General features: G+C 41.9%; 2 protein-coding genes across 8 annotated transcripts in view; one reads left to right on the forward strand and one right to left on the reverse strand.

The window, feature by feature from the left end:
- fmoda (fibromodulin a) overlaps positions 1–12,730 on the forward strand; it is a 37,119-nt gene that overhangs the window by 23,595 nt on the left and 794 nt on the right. The window contains exons 1-5 of one of the 6 annotated variants that reach the window (XM_089010072.1): positions 232–361; positions 8,430–8,804; positions 10,181–10,303; positions 12,164–12,304; positions 12,383–12,650. In XM_089010072.1, coding sequence (XP_088866198.1) covers positions 8,460–8,804; positions 10,181–10,303; positions 12,164–12,304; positions 12,383–12,650 — 877 coding nt within the window. In that variant the 5' untranslated portion in view covers positions 232–361; positions 8,430–8,459. Of the gene's footprint in view, positions 1–231; positions 362–494; positions 769–4,165; positions 4,211–7,894; positions 8,058–8,429; positions 8,805–10,180; positions 10,304–12,163; positions 12,305–12,382; positions 12,651–12,730 lie in introns of those variants that run through there. The other 5 variants (XM_089010071.1, XM_089010073.1, XM_089010069.1 and 2 more) reach the window with 5 other exon arrangements.
- Positions 1,399–4,569, reverse strand: LOC148890077 (lumican). Of its 2 annotated transcripts, none has more exons than XM_089010066.1 (5): positions 4,294–4,569; positions 3,078–3,406; positions 2,677–3,001; positions 2,248–2,565; positions 1,399–1,584 (listed from the first exon to the last, which is right to left on the reverse strand). In XM_089010066.1, exons 1-5 carry the CDS (start codon positions 4,343–4,345, stop codon positions 1,433–1,435), a joined length of 1,176 nt encoding a protein of 391 aa, XP_088866192.1. In that variant the 5' UTR covers positions 4,346–4,569; the 3' UTR covers positions 1,399–1,432. The 2 variants fall into 2 exon arrangements, with proteins under 2 accessions (XP_088866192.1, XP_088866193.1); XM_089010067.1 differs by having other exon boundaries at positions 1,399–1,600.

Consider the following 12,730-nt stretch of genomic DNA (forward strand, 5'->3'; position numbering starts at 1 on the left):
AGTCGAAGCTGAGTGGGACGTGTTAGCCACGAGGATCCTGAGCGACCAATCGTTTTTTCGCTGTTGTTCTGACACCACAGGAGCTTTCCTGCTCGCTGGTTATTTGGACTGCCGCTATCGAAAGTAATATGTTTTTAAAAGTCCGACTATGTCGTTGCCATGACAGTGAGTCTTTGAGGGAGAGACTTCGGAAGGAAAACATTTTATCGTCTTTTTGTACTGATCTTAAGAGTCACACCATTACCACCACCCCTTTATATTTTATTATCCGAGTAAAGTGTCTGATGGATTTAACAGCGCGAGCCATCACTTACTAAAAGGTGGAGCCAGGGATTTGTACTGTGTCAGCTGATCATTCCAGGTTACTGATATAACGCATAAACGTCATAAACAGAGAGAGGGAGGGGGAAAAATAACCATGTGAGTCAAAAGCTGGACCACCTCCCAGCTCCTCTGAAGTGCACTTATTAACAGCTAAATGCTCTCATTTGTTTCTTTGTTTTAGTGGAACAGACAGTATACACTTTTAATGGTCCTACACCAGTCATGCAACTCCTCCAAACGTTTTTTTTTAAGCAGTGGTTGAGTTTCCGTCAACATCCTTTGGTGTCATATAATCAAGAGGATAAATCCAGTGTAGAATTAGACTAAGTACTTCATGCGGAACTTGGAACAGACCGCGCCTGTCTGCTCAGACCATCACAAGCACTTCGCGATGCTTTTAGAGGACATGGTGTCACCTGGAAAATACGGATGTGACTTTTAGCGGTAAGACATAGACGTGATGCTGGTTATTATGATTATAAGATACATAATCACATCATCAGAAATGCTTTGATACTTACTGAACTTACTGAAAATATTAATGGGGTTTGATTCCCTCACCAATAATAATAACCTGTAACCTGATAAAAGGAGATTCAAGGATGGATAGAAATTGGACTACTGAAATCCATAACTGTATCTGCCTCATTTGCAGTGACAGTGACTATCTCTAAAGAATTCAATGTGAAGCGATTTATTTTAATGAATTGCTGTTATATGTAAAGAACGTCCACCAAGGATTCCCCCCCTACATTTTTAACACACCGAATTTGGCCTGCTTTGCAAAAGTTTGGACACCCCTGACATAGAGCATATTTCACAATAAAGTTGACTTGATTTGACCTGCTAACACAAGATGTCCACAGTAGTAACTGCGGTCCATAAAATGTTTCAAATATATGTTGAAGGGGAAAATATGATAATGGGGATGGGCACGATCCATGACAAAAAAATGTAACTGTACCAATCTGGAGATGTCTGTTATACCACAAGACAGACTTAAGACAGCATGTCACCTCTGGTGTCAGACAGGAAGCTAAAATAACACGCTTCAAAGCCAGTTTAAGGACTAAACCAAGGAGTTTATTTCCTTTTCTATTATTCACACTCAAATGTAAATACTTTGAATCACTCTCAGACAGGAGACCCAGTCAGAGGGGAGATGCCGGTAGGATACTTTGTTGCCATCCAGTCGCAGGGTCTTCAGCCTGGAATAGGTCAGAGGTCCAACTTCTCTGCAGAAACTTGTCACGTTGAACTCTAAAGTGAACACGTTCTGAAATGATCAACTGCAATGTGACATCATGACAGAGCCGTTGGTTTCCTAAGAAGAACTCGGACAACATTTCCTCTCACCCAGTCTGGGTTTTTGACTACACCTCACAGGTGCTGTGGTTAAAACGGAGACAATGAAAGCCGCAGGGCTTTCAGTCAGAGCGTGTCGCTCGGCGTCGGACCGGTAGTTTTGGATCGACCGACGATGGCCTTAGCAAACCACTAAGGAGTCATCATGGAAGCATTTTTGTCAGCGTGCCTGCTTGGTTTAAACCCAAACCCATACTTTGCACACCTCAGTCTTTCAGACCAAAATGACTTTAGCGACAAAAGCTTTCCTTGTGTGATCGCCCGGTACTGTACTTGAAATCCAATTTGCAGCCACTCCAGAATGACGGAGAGCAGATTGAGGAAGAGGAAAGCGGAGAAGGGAAAGTAGAACAGCGTGTGCTTCTCGCTCATCTGGCACAATTCCCCCTTGAGTGTAAAACTACCACAGATGTTTTCAAACCAAAGTCCCTTTTCTTTTGCTAAGCTACTTTCACCTTCTTCGTACATTTCCGCCCTCTTCCCTTTCTTCATTAGAATAAATAGAGAAAAGTATATAAACGAAGCATTATTTTGTACGTGCAAGTGCATACACCTCACCTTGTATCTCGTTAGCTTCCAGATAGAAGTGCTGCAGGGTGGTGGGCACCGTGGGGATGCTTGTCAATTTGTTGTAGGACAAATCCAATTCCACCAAGGTCGAGAGGTTGAAGGCCTGTGGGTGAACGTTGCCACTTTTCAGGAAACAGTGACTCAAACGAAGGTACTTGAGGTGGATGAGCCTCCGGAAACTGTCCTCATCGAGTCCCAGTAGGGAGTTGTTGGATAAGTAGAGTTGTTGCAATGAGGTCGATAAATGTCTTGGGACTGACGAGAAGGCATTTTCGCTGAGGTCCAACAACTTCAGATTAAGGAGACCTGAAAAACATTTTTGACATGCTCAGCCATGTTTTATTTCACTGCCTTATTTGAAAGCTTTGTCTGAAGCGAACCAAAATACAATCAACAGAATGAGGAAGAGGCTACTACCTTGGAGTTCCCTTTCTTTGACGGTTTTCAAAAGGTTTCCCTGCAGAAGCAGCAGGGTCAAGTGCTTCAGGTTCCGGAGAGCATCGGACCCAATACTGCTGATTTGGTTATGGGCCAGTCGGAGCTGCTGCAGACCATCTGGCAGACTACGGGGCACTGAGCTCAGCTGGTTGTGGTTGGCGAAAAGATAAACCAGTTGGCTCTGGTTTCTTAGGATACCCTGGTCCAGTTGGTCGTTTTTCAAAAGGTTGTGGTCCAGAATGAGCCAGTGGAGTCCAGTGATGTTTGCCAGAAACGAGGGGGTGAGGGAGGAGATGTTGTTTCTCTGTAGAGGAAGGAATAGTAATATGAGGTACGAAAATCGGAAAAAAAAGATGACCCTTTGCAAGGATTTTCCCCACCTGCAGAAACAGATACTGCGTTCGGGCCGGGACAAGCTCCGGGAGATCTGCCAGGCTTCTGTGGTCACAATATAGGGCTGTGGGCCACTGAATGGGGCAGTCACACTGTTGCGGGCACGCCTGAGGGTTGGTGGCTCGATACCAAGCTGCGTCTAAGCGGCCCCGCAGGCTCAGGACACTGGGCTCGCCCAGAAAGCGGTCGATCCAAAGGGGAACGCCGCCATAGTCCATGTCAGCCAGAGTGGTTGTCGAAGCCACCGCAAAAATACACGAGAGCACCGGTAAACAGGACAGCGCACCCATGCAGGCTTTCTGGCATCGGTGTAAGCCTACATGGGAAGTCAAGCATCGCAATTCCGATTACAAGTTTGTTATATGGGTGTCCCTCCTACAGATCATTTTGCATTGTTGCCGTTATTTAAAGCATGACACAAACAGGATTTCAGTGTGTTGTGCAGAGGTCTCATTGGAGTTTTACAAAATATTCCAAAACAAAGGTGTAAGACTCCTATTTTGCCATGGGCCACATTGTAATTACGGTTTCCTCTCGAGGGCAATTAAACATTTGGGGAAAACACAACAAATTTATGAATAACTAGTTTTCAAATTTGAAGTAAAAAAAATAATGACTTTTATTTTGGTTTTCATATGACAATTTGAAATGTTGGTCCCGACTTTAGCAAGCATCATGGAATTGTCTAAATTTGATTGGCTTTTGCGGGCCAAATAAAATGATGTGGTGGGCCAGATCTGGCCCCCAGGCCTTGACTTTGACACCTGTGTTCTAAAATATGCCTCACTTCATCAACATATTAAAATTGAATCAAATTGATGAACAGAGAGCTAAAGTGAAATGATCTCCAATAGTGTTCATTTCATGAATGAAAGCTTTAACTTCCATTTCTAACGCAGCATTTACACGGAAATGCAGGGAGACCCTCTCTCAGGTACACTTTTCAAAACAAAACGTCAGAGGGGTTTGCATCATCAAGAGGTTTGTCCGCATAAGCACGTGCGTTGCGTCAAGTTGTGCAAGTGACACTCCCACAATGTAAAAGCAGAGTGCGAGCCAAAATTCAAGCAAAGAGGAAAGCGTTGTTGAGTCATTCCCGATTCGTGACACTCTGGCAAATGTAAGCAGACACCGTTTCGATTGGCACGTTTTCATTGCGCACTTTCACTGTAGAGTACAGATGGAAGAAGACCATAAATTTACCTTTGGGTTCAGAAGCCATGTTGATGAATTTCCCAAATGAAGCACTCGGCATCCTACGGGGGTCACTGAAGTGTTTAGCTTGTTCGTCAAAGAGTGAGAATGTTCACGCTATGTTTACTTGCTCTCTCTGAGGCATTCCTGTTCCCCAAACACGAGCGCGCCATCCCAGACTTCCTCCATGCTCTCCGCTTACTAACTAGGCAGTAACATTTGGTGTAAACATGTCGCTTGTAACATGGGAATGCACATGGCCATGTGCAAAAACATGTGTGTGCGTTTCAGCGATACTTTAGCATGTGTGTGTGTGTGTGTGTGTGTGTTGGGGAGAGGGTGGGGGAGGGGTGTAGACGTGCAAATGTGTTGCCTTTGGGCCTTCCGCAGAGTACCTGGGGATCCAAAGAGACCATTTTGTGTTTGTGTGTGTGCATGTGTGTGGGCGGGCCTGCTTTCCCACATCACAGAGGAGAGCAAAATGATTCCAGGCTTTTCTCCCAAAACGAAGGGAGATTGTGGCGAAAAAGTTGGAGAACAGAAGGAAAGGAAATACTATTACAAGGTCGCACCCTCCTGTCACATCATAAATCATAAATCACATGCTCAGTTACGTTGAACATTTGTTAAATGTCAAGGCGGCACTGATGTGGCAGCTGAGAATAATCACAATCACAGAGAAAGAAAGGGGGCGATAGAGATAGCCTTGCGTGGGTTTTCTCCGGGTATTCCAGTTTCCTCCCACACTCCAAAAACACGCATGGTAGGTTAATTAATGCATCTAAGTTGTCCTCGTGTGTCAGTGTGGTTGTTTGTCGATGGGTTACCTTCAACTGGCTGGCAACCAGTTCCTGAAGTAGGCTGGGAGAAGCTCCAGCACACCCCCGCATCCCATGTGAGAATCTGAAAAGGGTCCGATTTGACAAAACACACATGAACTACAACAACAAGAAATTTGAAAGCGTGAGGAAATTTTGAATGGAACTTTAAAGGACAACCGATATCATTTTCAGAAAGCCCCGCCCCCAGTTCGTGCCGTCACGCCAAGACGTCTTGCATTGCTGGAGAATCAAAACAATGGCTTCAGATTATGAGAATATGCTATCTTGTTACACATCCAGTTATGAATATGGTTCAAACAGTTCTGAAGAGGAAAGCATACATGTTTGCAATCAATTAAAGAATTTATTCCATGCCATTTTGAGGCAACTTTGGGGGGAAATATATCATCCAAAAAGAGCCAGAAAATGGCATCCAAGCTCTTGTGAGGAATTAATCAGCCCGTTTCCACAGGCTGATAAATTCTTCCATGGAGCTTGGTCGCCCTCTTCTGGCGGCTTTTTGGTGCAACACGAGGTTTTCAGACCAAACAAGTACAGCAAAATACATTGACGTGATGGAAGGACTGCTACAATATGTTTTTTTTTTTTTTTTTCGGTCAGGGGCGTTCCTTCAGTGACGTCACGTACGGACTCGTCACCAACTCAAAAACAAGACTTCCTGAATATTCAGTGCGAGTCTTAAACGTAAAATATAGCTATATGCGGTGAAATTTTTGTAAAATACGCTCAGTAGAAGTCATTTGAAGCCATTTTACAAATTATTGACACAACTTGTCCGAAGATGTCGGTTGTCCTTTAAGTATGATGGGCTGCTGTGTTTGTTTGCTTGCAATTTCGGGTTGTTTCGTATTAACGTGTGTGGGTCCTGATTGGCATTTTAAAAGGTCAAATTTAATAGCCTTACTCTAATAGTGAAGTGGGTCATTTTCAAAGCAAGTGCTTTGCAAATTTCACGCCAGGTCGAACAATACGCTCAGAAATTGTGCAGTCATGTTTATTTTTATTTACTGACTGATTGCAACATTAACGAAACACCTTGCATGCAACATTACATAATGGTTTTAATCAAAGTACATTGTGTAATATTTTATTCATTGTGTGTGATAAATGGAAAGAGGCACGTTTTATGTCATCCGAGTCAAGGGCAGATGAGTTTATCGATCTTCAATTAAGTCCTCTCATAGAACCTTTTTAATTCAAAAATATATAACAAGCAATGTTGGCATAGTGAGACAATATTACCTTTGCCGTCTACAAATTTTCAGAATAATCATATTTTACATTGTTTTATACCACCCAATGCCCCTCTGTTTTTTTTTTTAACCAGTCAACTCTCGCCCTCTTGTCATGAGCACTTCTCAGCATTCACAGTAAGGGGGCAGTGTTTCTTTTGAAATCTACAACATACATACATACATACATACATACGGGGACTCTTAAAAGAAACAAGAAAAATAAAAATGTTGTAAATCGCGGCAACTAACTGTGTGTACCTGCAGTGGAAAGAAAACAAGCAAAGCATTGAGCAATAAACAAACCAGGCGAGCCAAGGAAGTAAAGATACGTTCCAAACTCCAGCTTTAAAATGCACGGTCAGACTTTCCAGTGTAAACATGTTGAATAAATTAACAGCTATTTCATTTGCTTTTGTGTATTTTTTTTTTATTACAGTTTGAGATTCAGCATAATGGTGACAGCAAAAGTAACATTCTTTTGACAAAAGGATGAAAAGAGAGTGGACATTTAAGTCAGATGTTATTAGAGAGGCAGGAAGTGACCCGCATTAAGTCCAGACAGCCAACATGTGGGCAAGACCAAACGTGCATTCACTTAACCGTTACAATTGCTCACAGAAGGAAGTTAGGCAACATATATGAAATCTCGGTTCTGTGTCGATTGCAAATCACTGGCTCATAGCACGTGGTTAGATTAGATTAGCCTTTATTAGTCTCACACTGGAGACGTTTACATTTCACAGCAGCAAAGTGATGAAATGAAAAGGGAAGGAAAAGAAGTAGAAAAACAAAATACAGGAGCTGCTGTCAAGGCAGCCAGTCTCGCGACGCCATCTTGAAGTCAAAATAACAAAAAAATAAATAACCAATAATGTTATACAACACAAAAGACACATAGAGTCATTCATTCTTAAGCACTTGCTGTGCCCTCTGTGTTGCATAAAGCAGTTCTATATGAAAGAAGATAGATCAAAGCGTCCTTTTCACCAGTGGATCAGTCGTCTTGGTGAAATGTGCACGTCTGCTACAAGCTAAGTGAACAAAGTAAACACGAAGCTGTAGAATCCATTGACGAAAAGAGACTGTCTCGCATCTCCTGTCCCGCGTAAATCTGCTTCAACTCCAAGCCGCGACAAGTCCCTATATGCATTGACGCTGTATCACTGGGATGGATAGATAGATAGATAGATAGATAGATAGATAGATAGATAGATAGATAGATAGATAGATAGATAGATAGATAGATAGATAGATAGATAGATAGATAGATAGATAGATAGATAGATAGATAGATAGAGCAGGTCGGTAGTGAGGTAGGTAGATGGGTGGGTCGGTAGCAAGATTGATTGATTGATTGATTGATTGATTGATTGATTGATTGATTGATTGATTGATTGATTGATTGGGGATTGTCTGTGTCAAAAAGGGGGTTTGGGTGGGAGGATTGTCGAGTGGAAGCAACCAGTGCAGTGACTGAGGAAAAGGGGGCGGAGACCTTCACATCTCTTTTTGTTGTTGTTGTTGGTGGGTGCCAGTGCCCTCCAGTCTTGGGACCACTCAGACACAGGGAAGGGCCTATATCGCAAAACGGGTAAAGTATAACACTGTCATCGTGTGTGGCTTTGGCATGAATGTGTCGGTCAAAGTATGTTTTAGGGCAATCGGAACGATATGAGGCCTAATAGGATCTCTGCAAGTAAGTGCATTTCTGATCAGATACAAGTGTGATTGTTTGCTCTTCAAAGTTGATTTATGGAGGCTTCATTGAAAATGTTGGACCACTTTTGAAGTCGACCAACAAAGGCTGCATTCTAACCCGGTTTCTATTTCTCTCTCTCTGGCATTGTTTTTCTTCTTATTAAACTTGTTGACTTCCCTGTGGATTAAGACCTGTAAGAATGTTGCTGCCTGCAGGCAATTCCATTCCAAAACTATGCATACGCCTGCACTTTTTGTATTTGAATGTTTATTCAACGTCAGTGCGCATTTGCAGCTCACTTATAAGAGCATGGAAAGGCTTCCAGCAGATTTTTATTCTTGAAACATGCTGATTTCTATCACCGTTCAGGTTAAGGAGGATTTTTGTCCAAGTGGCGCCATGCGTGCGACGATCATCCTCTTGTCTGCCCTGCTTCCACTCTGTCCCTCCCATGCGCAAGATCCTTTCGCCTGGCTGTACAGCCGCCGGAGCGCTATCCAGACGGACACAGCAGGAGGCGAGTGTCCCCCTGAGTGCGACTGTCCTCCGACCTTTTCCATCGCCATGTATTGTGACGCGCGGGGCTTGACCGTCATGCCCAACGTCCCCTCCCGGATGAAGTACTTGTACCTCCAAAACAACGCCATCTCCGCCATATCCGACTCGGCTTTGGTTAATGCGACAAATCTGGTGTGGTTTATGATGCACCGCAACCGGCTCACGTCGGATGGCATCGGTGAGAAGGTAATGAACAAAATTTACGAGAATAACTCAAACAATTACCATATTTTCCAGTGTATAAGGCGAACTACAAAGTCTTGATTTTCTTCAAAAGATGACCATGTGCCTTATACGCAGGTGCGCCTTACATGTGAAGTAATATTGAGCCACAACAGGTCTCGCAACTACTGTCAGCAGCCACCGACTCCATTTTCGCCCTGTACTGTAGCACCTTATAATATAATGTGGTGTGCCTTATACAGTGAGACCTCAACTTACGAACTTAATTGGTTCACAGACAGAGTGTGTAAGGCGAAAAGTGTGTATCTCCCCAAAAAAAAATTCCCATTGTAAACCATTAAAATGGGAATAATCACTTCCTGGGTTTCCATAAAATATACTTTTGAAATAAATAAGCCTTAAAACTACACACAACATACCTTATTCTATGTATAATAAATGTGCTATTGTATTGTAATGAAAGAAATACACTGCATTGTATCATAAAGTCACTTTATTTACATTATTTATGGCTTGATGGAATGGCGTTGGAGGTCAAAGGGAATTGCTGTTTGGAAAGAGAGGCGCATTACATGAGGACTGTAATTAAAGAAATAAACCGTGCTGTAAAATATAGTTTTATTTACCTTTTTGATGGCCGTTGATGGCTTATGGAAGGAGAGTCACCTTCCATAAGGACTGTTGGTAACGAAGATCACTCCGCCAGTCGTGGTGGGTGTGTATTATGAAACTAGTGCTTATTATAAGGTTTAATTTTCAAAAATTTGAAGTTTGTAGAATGAAAAGTTTGTAAGATAAGGTGTTTGTAAGTTGAGGTCTCACTGTAGTTGAAAAACGTTTCTATATGTATATATTATATTTAGAAAATGTTTCAAACACTTTTTTCATTTGTCGAAGGTGCGCCTTATATGTGGAAAAAGTTTGAAAATACACCATTGACTGGGGCTGGGCCTTATACACCAGAAAATTCAGTAATTTTTCTTCCCCAAAAACAAAAACCCATTGAAATGTTATATTACCTTTGGATTGGATGTACCTTTACTCATCTCGCAGTAGAGAAATGTACATTTCACAGCAGCAAAGTTATGAAAGGAAGAGGAAAGGAAAGAAAGAAGTAGAAAAAAAATAATACAGGAGCTGCTGGAAAGGCACCCACTCTCACGGTGGTATCTTGCAGTAAAAAAAAACAAAAACAAAAAACAAACAAATAATATGACTGTTTTGTTACAGAGCTTATTTTAATGCGTATCTTTCAATTTTGCTGTATTAAGAAAAAAAGGTGAAATAGTCACATGATTAATTGTAGTTACAGTACATTTTTAAATTTACAAAGAAAAGCAAAGTGGACATTGAGACGGAGTTGACCGTGTTGTTTTTAGGCCTTTTCAAGGTTGGAAAAACTGGAGCGTTTTTATTTACAACACAACAATTTGACCAGCATCCCTCGTAACCTCCCTCGGACCCTTCGTGACTTGAGGATCAACCACAACAACATTGAAAAGGTAACTAACTCGCTTTGTGAGGCTCAGATCATGACATTCTGCTTTTTATTTGTATTTATCTATTTATTTTAATTATGTTTTTACGAGACACACATGTTTGACGATAATTGCTGGAAACGTGCAAAAAGTGGGAAGTATTTATATCGCAAAAGCCTGGTTTTACTGACATGGTGTGAGGAAACGGATTGCAAGTTTACAATATGTTTAGTACAAAACCGAAACTAAGGAAATACAGTAAAGTCTCGTTATATCGATATTGGATATATCGATAGTCCCGGTTATATCGATACTATTTCTGTGCACGCACGAAGAACATTACATGCAAACAGGGTCGGATATATCGATAGTCCCGGTTATATCGATATTTTTTCGAACTCCCTTGAATATCGATATAACGAGACTTTACTGTATAAAACAAACATATTTGAAATCCCAGTTGGACCCATCAAACAACTTGTTGCGAAAATGCGAATTATGAAGTAGGTCCACTTAAAATGTAACCAAATCTGAATTTTAAAAAAATCATAAAAATTATTGACTCATTAATTTTGGGAATCATCTAATTTCAATCAGTTTCATGTGTTTTAGTTCTCTGAACTCGGGGGTGTCCAACGTTTTTGCAAAGGGGGCCAGATTTGGGGGGCTGGGGGGACAACATTGGCAGACGTTCTTTACATATGCAGTGATACCTTGGCTTACGAACTTAATTGGTTCCCAAAAAGTGTGTGTAAGGCAAAAAGTGTGTCTTCCAAACATTATTTTCCCATAGGAAACCAATAAAAAGAGAATAATCCGTTCCCAGGTCCCCATAAAACATAATTTTTTACTAAATAAGCCTTAAAACCACAAAATATACCTTATTTTAGGTATAATAAATGTGCTATGGTATTGTAATCAAATAAATAAAGAAACTGTATTGTATAATAAAATCGTTTTGTTTACCTTTGTGATGGTCGTTGATGGCTTGATGGAATGGAGTGGGAGGGGGTGGGAGGGAGAGTCACATTCCATAAGGACTGTAGGAAGGAGGGTTAGCATATCTTTCATAGGCTTATGCCCAGGGACGGACTTTTCTTCCTGTGTAATGAATCTCTCAAAATCTTTATTTTTAACACACACAAAAAATCAATTAAATGAATAAATAGAAAAATGAATAAAAAATAAATTAACCAGTAATAAATAAATAAAATAATTATAATGATCATAAGGCAGATACCGACGACAGAAAAAAAACACAGGAAAAGTAATTATTTTAATAACGTTTCAAATGTCTGTATTCACAGTTCTTTAACCTTTAACTTTCTTAACATAAAGAAAATATTGAACATGAACTGTCCTAAACATTGTTTATCTTGCCTACTTGTTCAGCTCCCCACACAAGTTTCATTCATATCAATCATGCGGGCCGCACTAACATTAATCTTGCACATCAAGGCGGGTCGCAAAATACTCTTTCGGGGGCCGCATATGGCCCCCGGGCCGCGGGTTTGAGACCCCTGATCTTGAGGAATGATCCCTTGTAAGCTTCGGTAACTTTATCGTCAGAACTGTCTGCCTCACCATGACGAATTGCACTGTGAATCCCTGTACGACGCTCGAACCATCCGTGGCTAGCCTTGAAATCATCATGAGATGACAAACTTCCAGGTTGCCTTTTGACGATATCTGAGTGAATTTGACGTGCTTTCTCTGCGATAGTCGCTTCACTCACGCTGTCACGTTTTTCAACCTCTTCTATTGCTCGAGACCGTTGCTTGGACATCACGGAAACACCTTTAGCAACACACGCAGCATTTTTCCATCATATTTTGAGGTCATAATTACTTCATCAATAGAAGATCTCATATACCTGTCGCCCAGGTAACACCTTCAGACCTAGATGGAATGGATAACCTCACAATCTTGCATCTCCATGACAACGCTATCATCAACGTGGGGGCATCGCTAAAGTCCCTGACATCCCTCACACTGTTGGACGCCAGCAGCAACAAGTTGTCAAAGGTGAGCGGCGGATGACATTTTACGGACAAAATAAGATCCGGTGTCTATTTCAAGTACCCCCCCCCCCCCCTCCCCCAGGTGCCAGAGTCTCTCCCCGAACGATTGCACCAACTCTACTTGGACTCCAACGACATTGCTTCTCTGCCTGAGGGCTTCTTGGCCACTTTGACACAGCTGCAATATCTTCGGGTGTCCCACAATAAGCTCACAGACAAGGGCCTGCCGACCAACATCTTTAATGCGACGCGCCTGGTGGAGCTGGACCTGAGCTTCAATCACCTGGAGAGAATCCCGCTGGTCAGCTCCACTCTGCAACATCTCTACCTCCAAGCCAATCGCATCAAAGGTAAAAAGCAGCAGGCTTTTCCCAAAAACGTTTTTTTTCTTGCACTCGCAGAAGAGTTCATATGGCACAAATGAAAGAAA

The sequence above is a fragment of the Hippocampus bargibanti genome, linkage group LG12 (genome assembly GCF_051943395.1).
Source record: "Hippocampus bargibanti isolate YZ-2025 linkage group LG12, ASM5194339v1, whole genome shotgun sequence".
NCBI lineage: Eukaryota > Metazoa > Chordata > Actinopteri > Syngnathiformes > Syngnathidae > Hippocampus > Hippocampus bargibanti.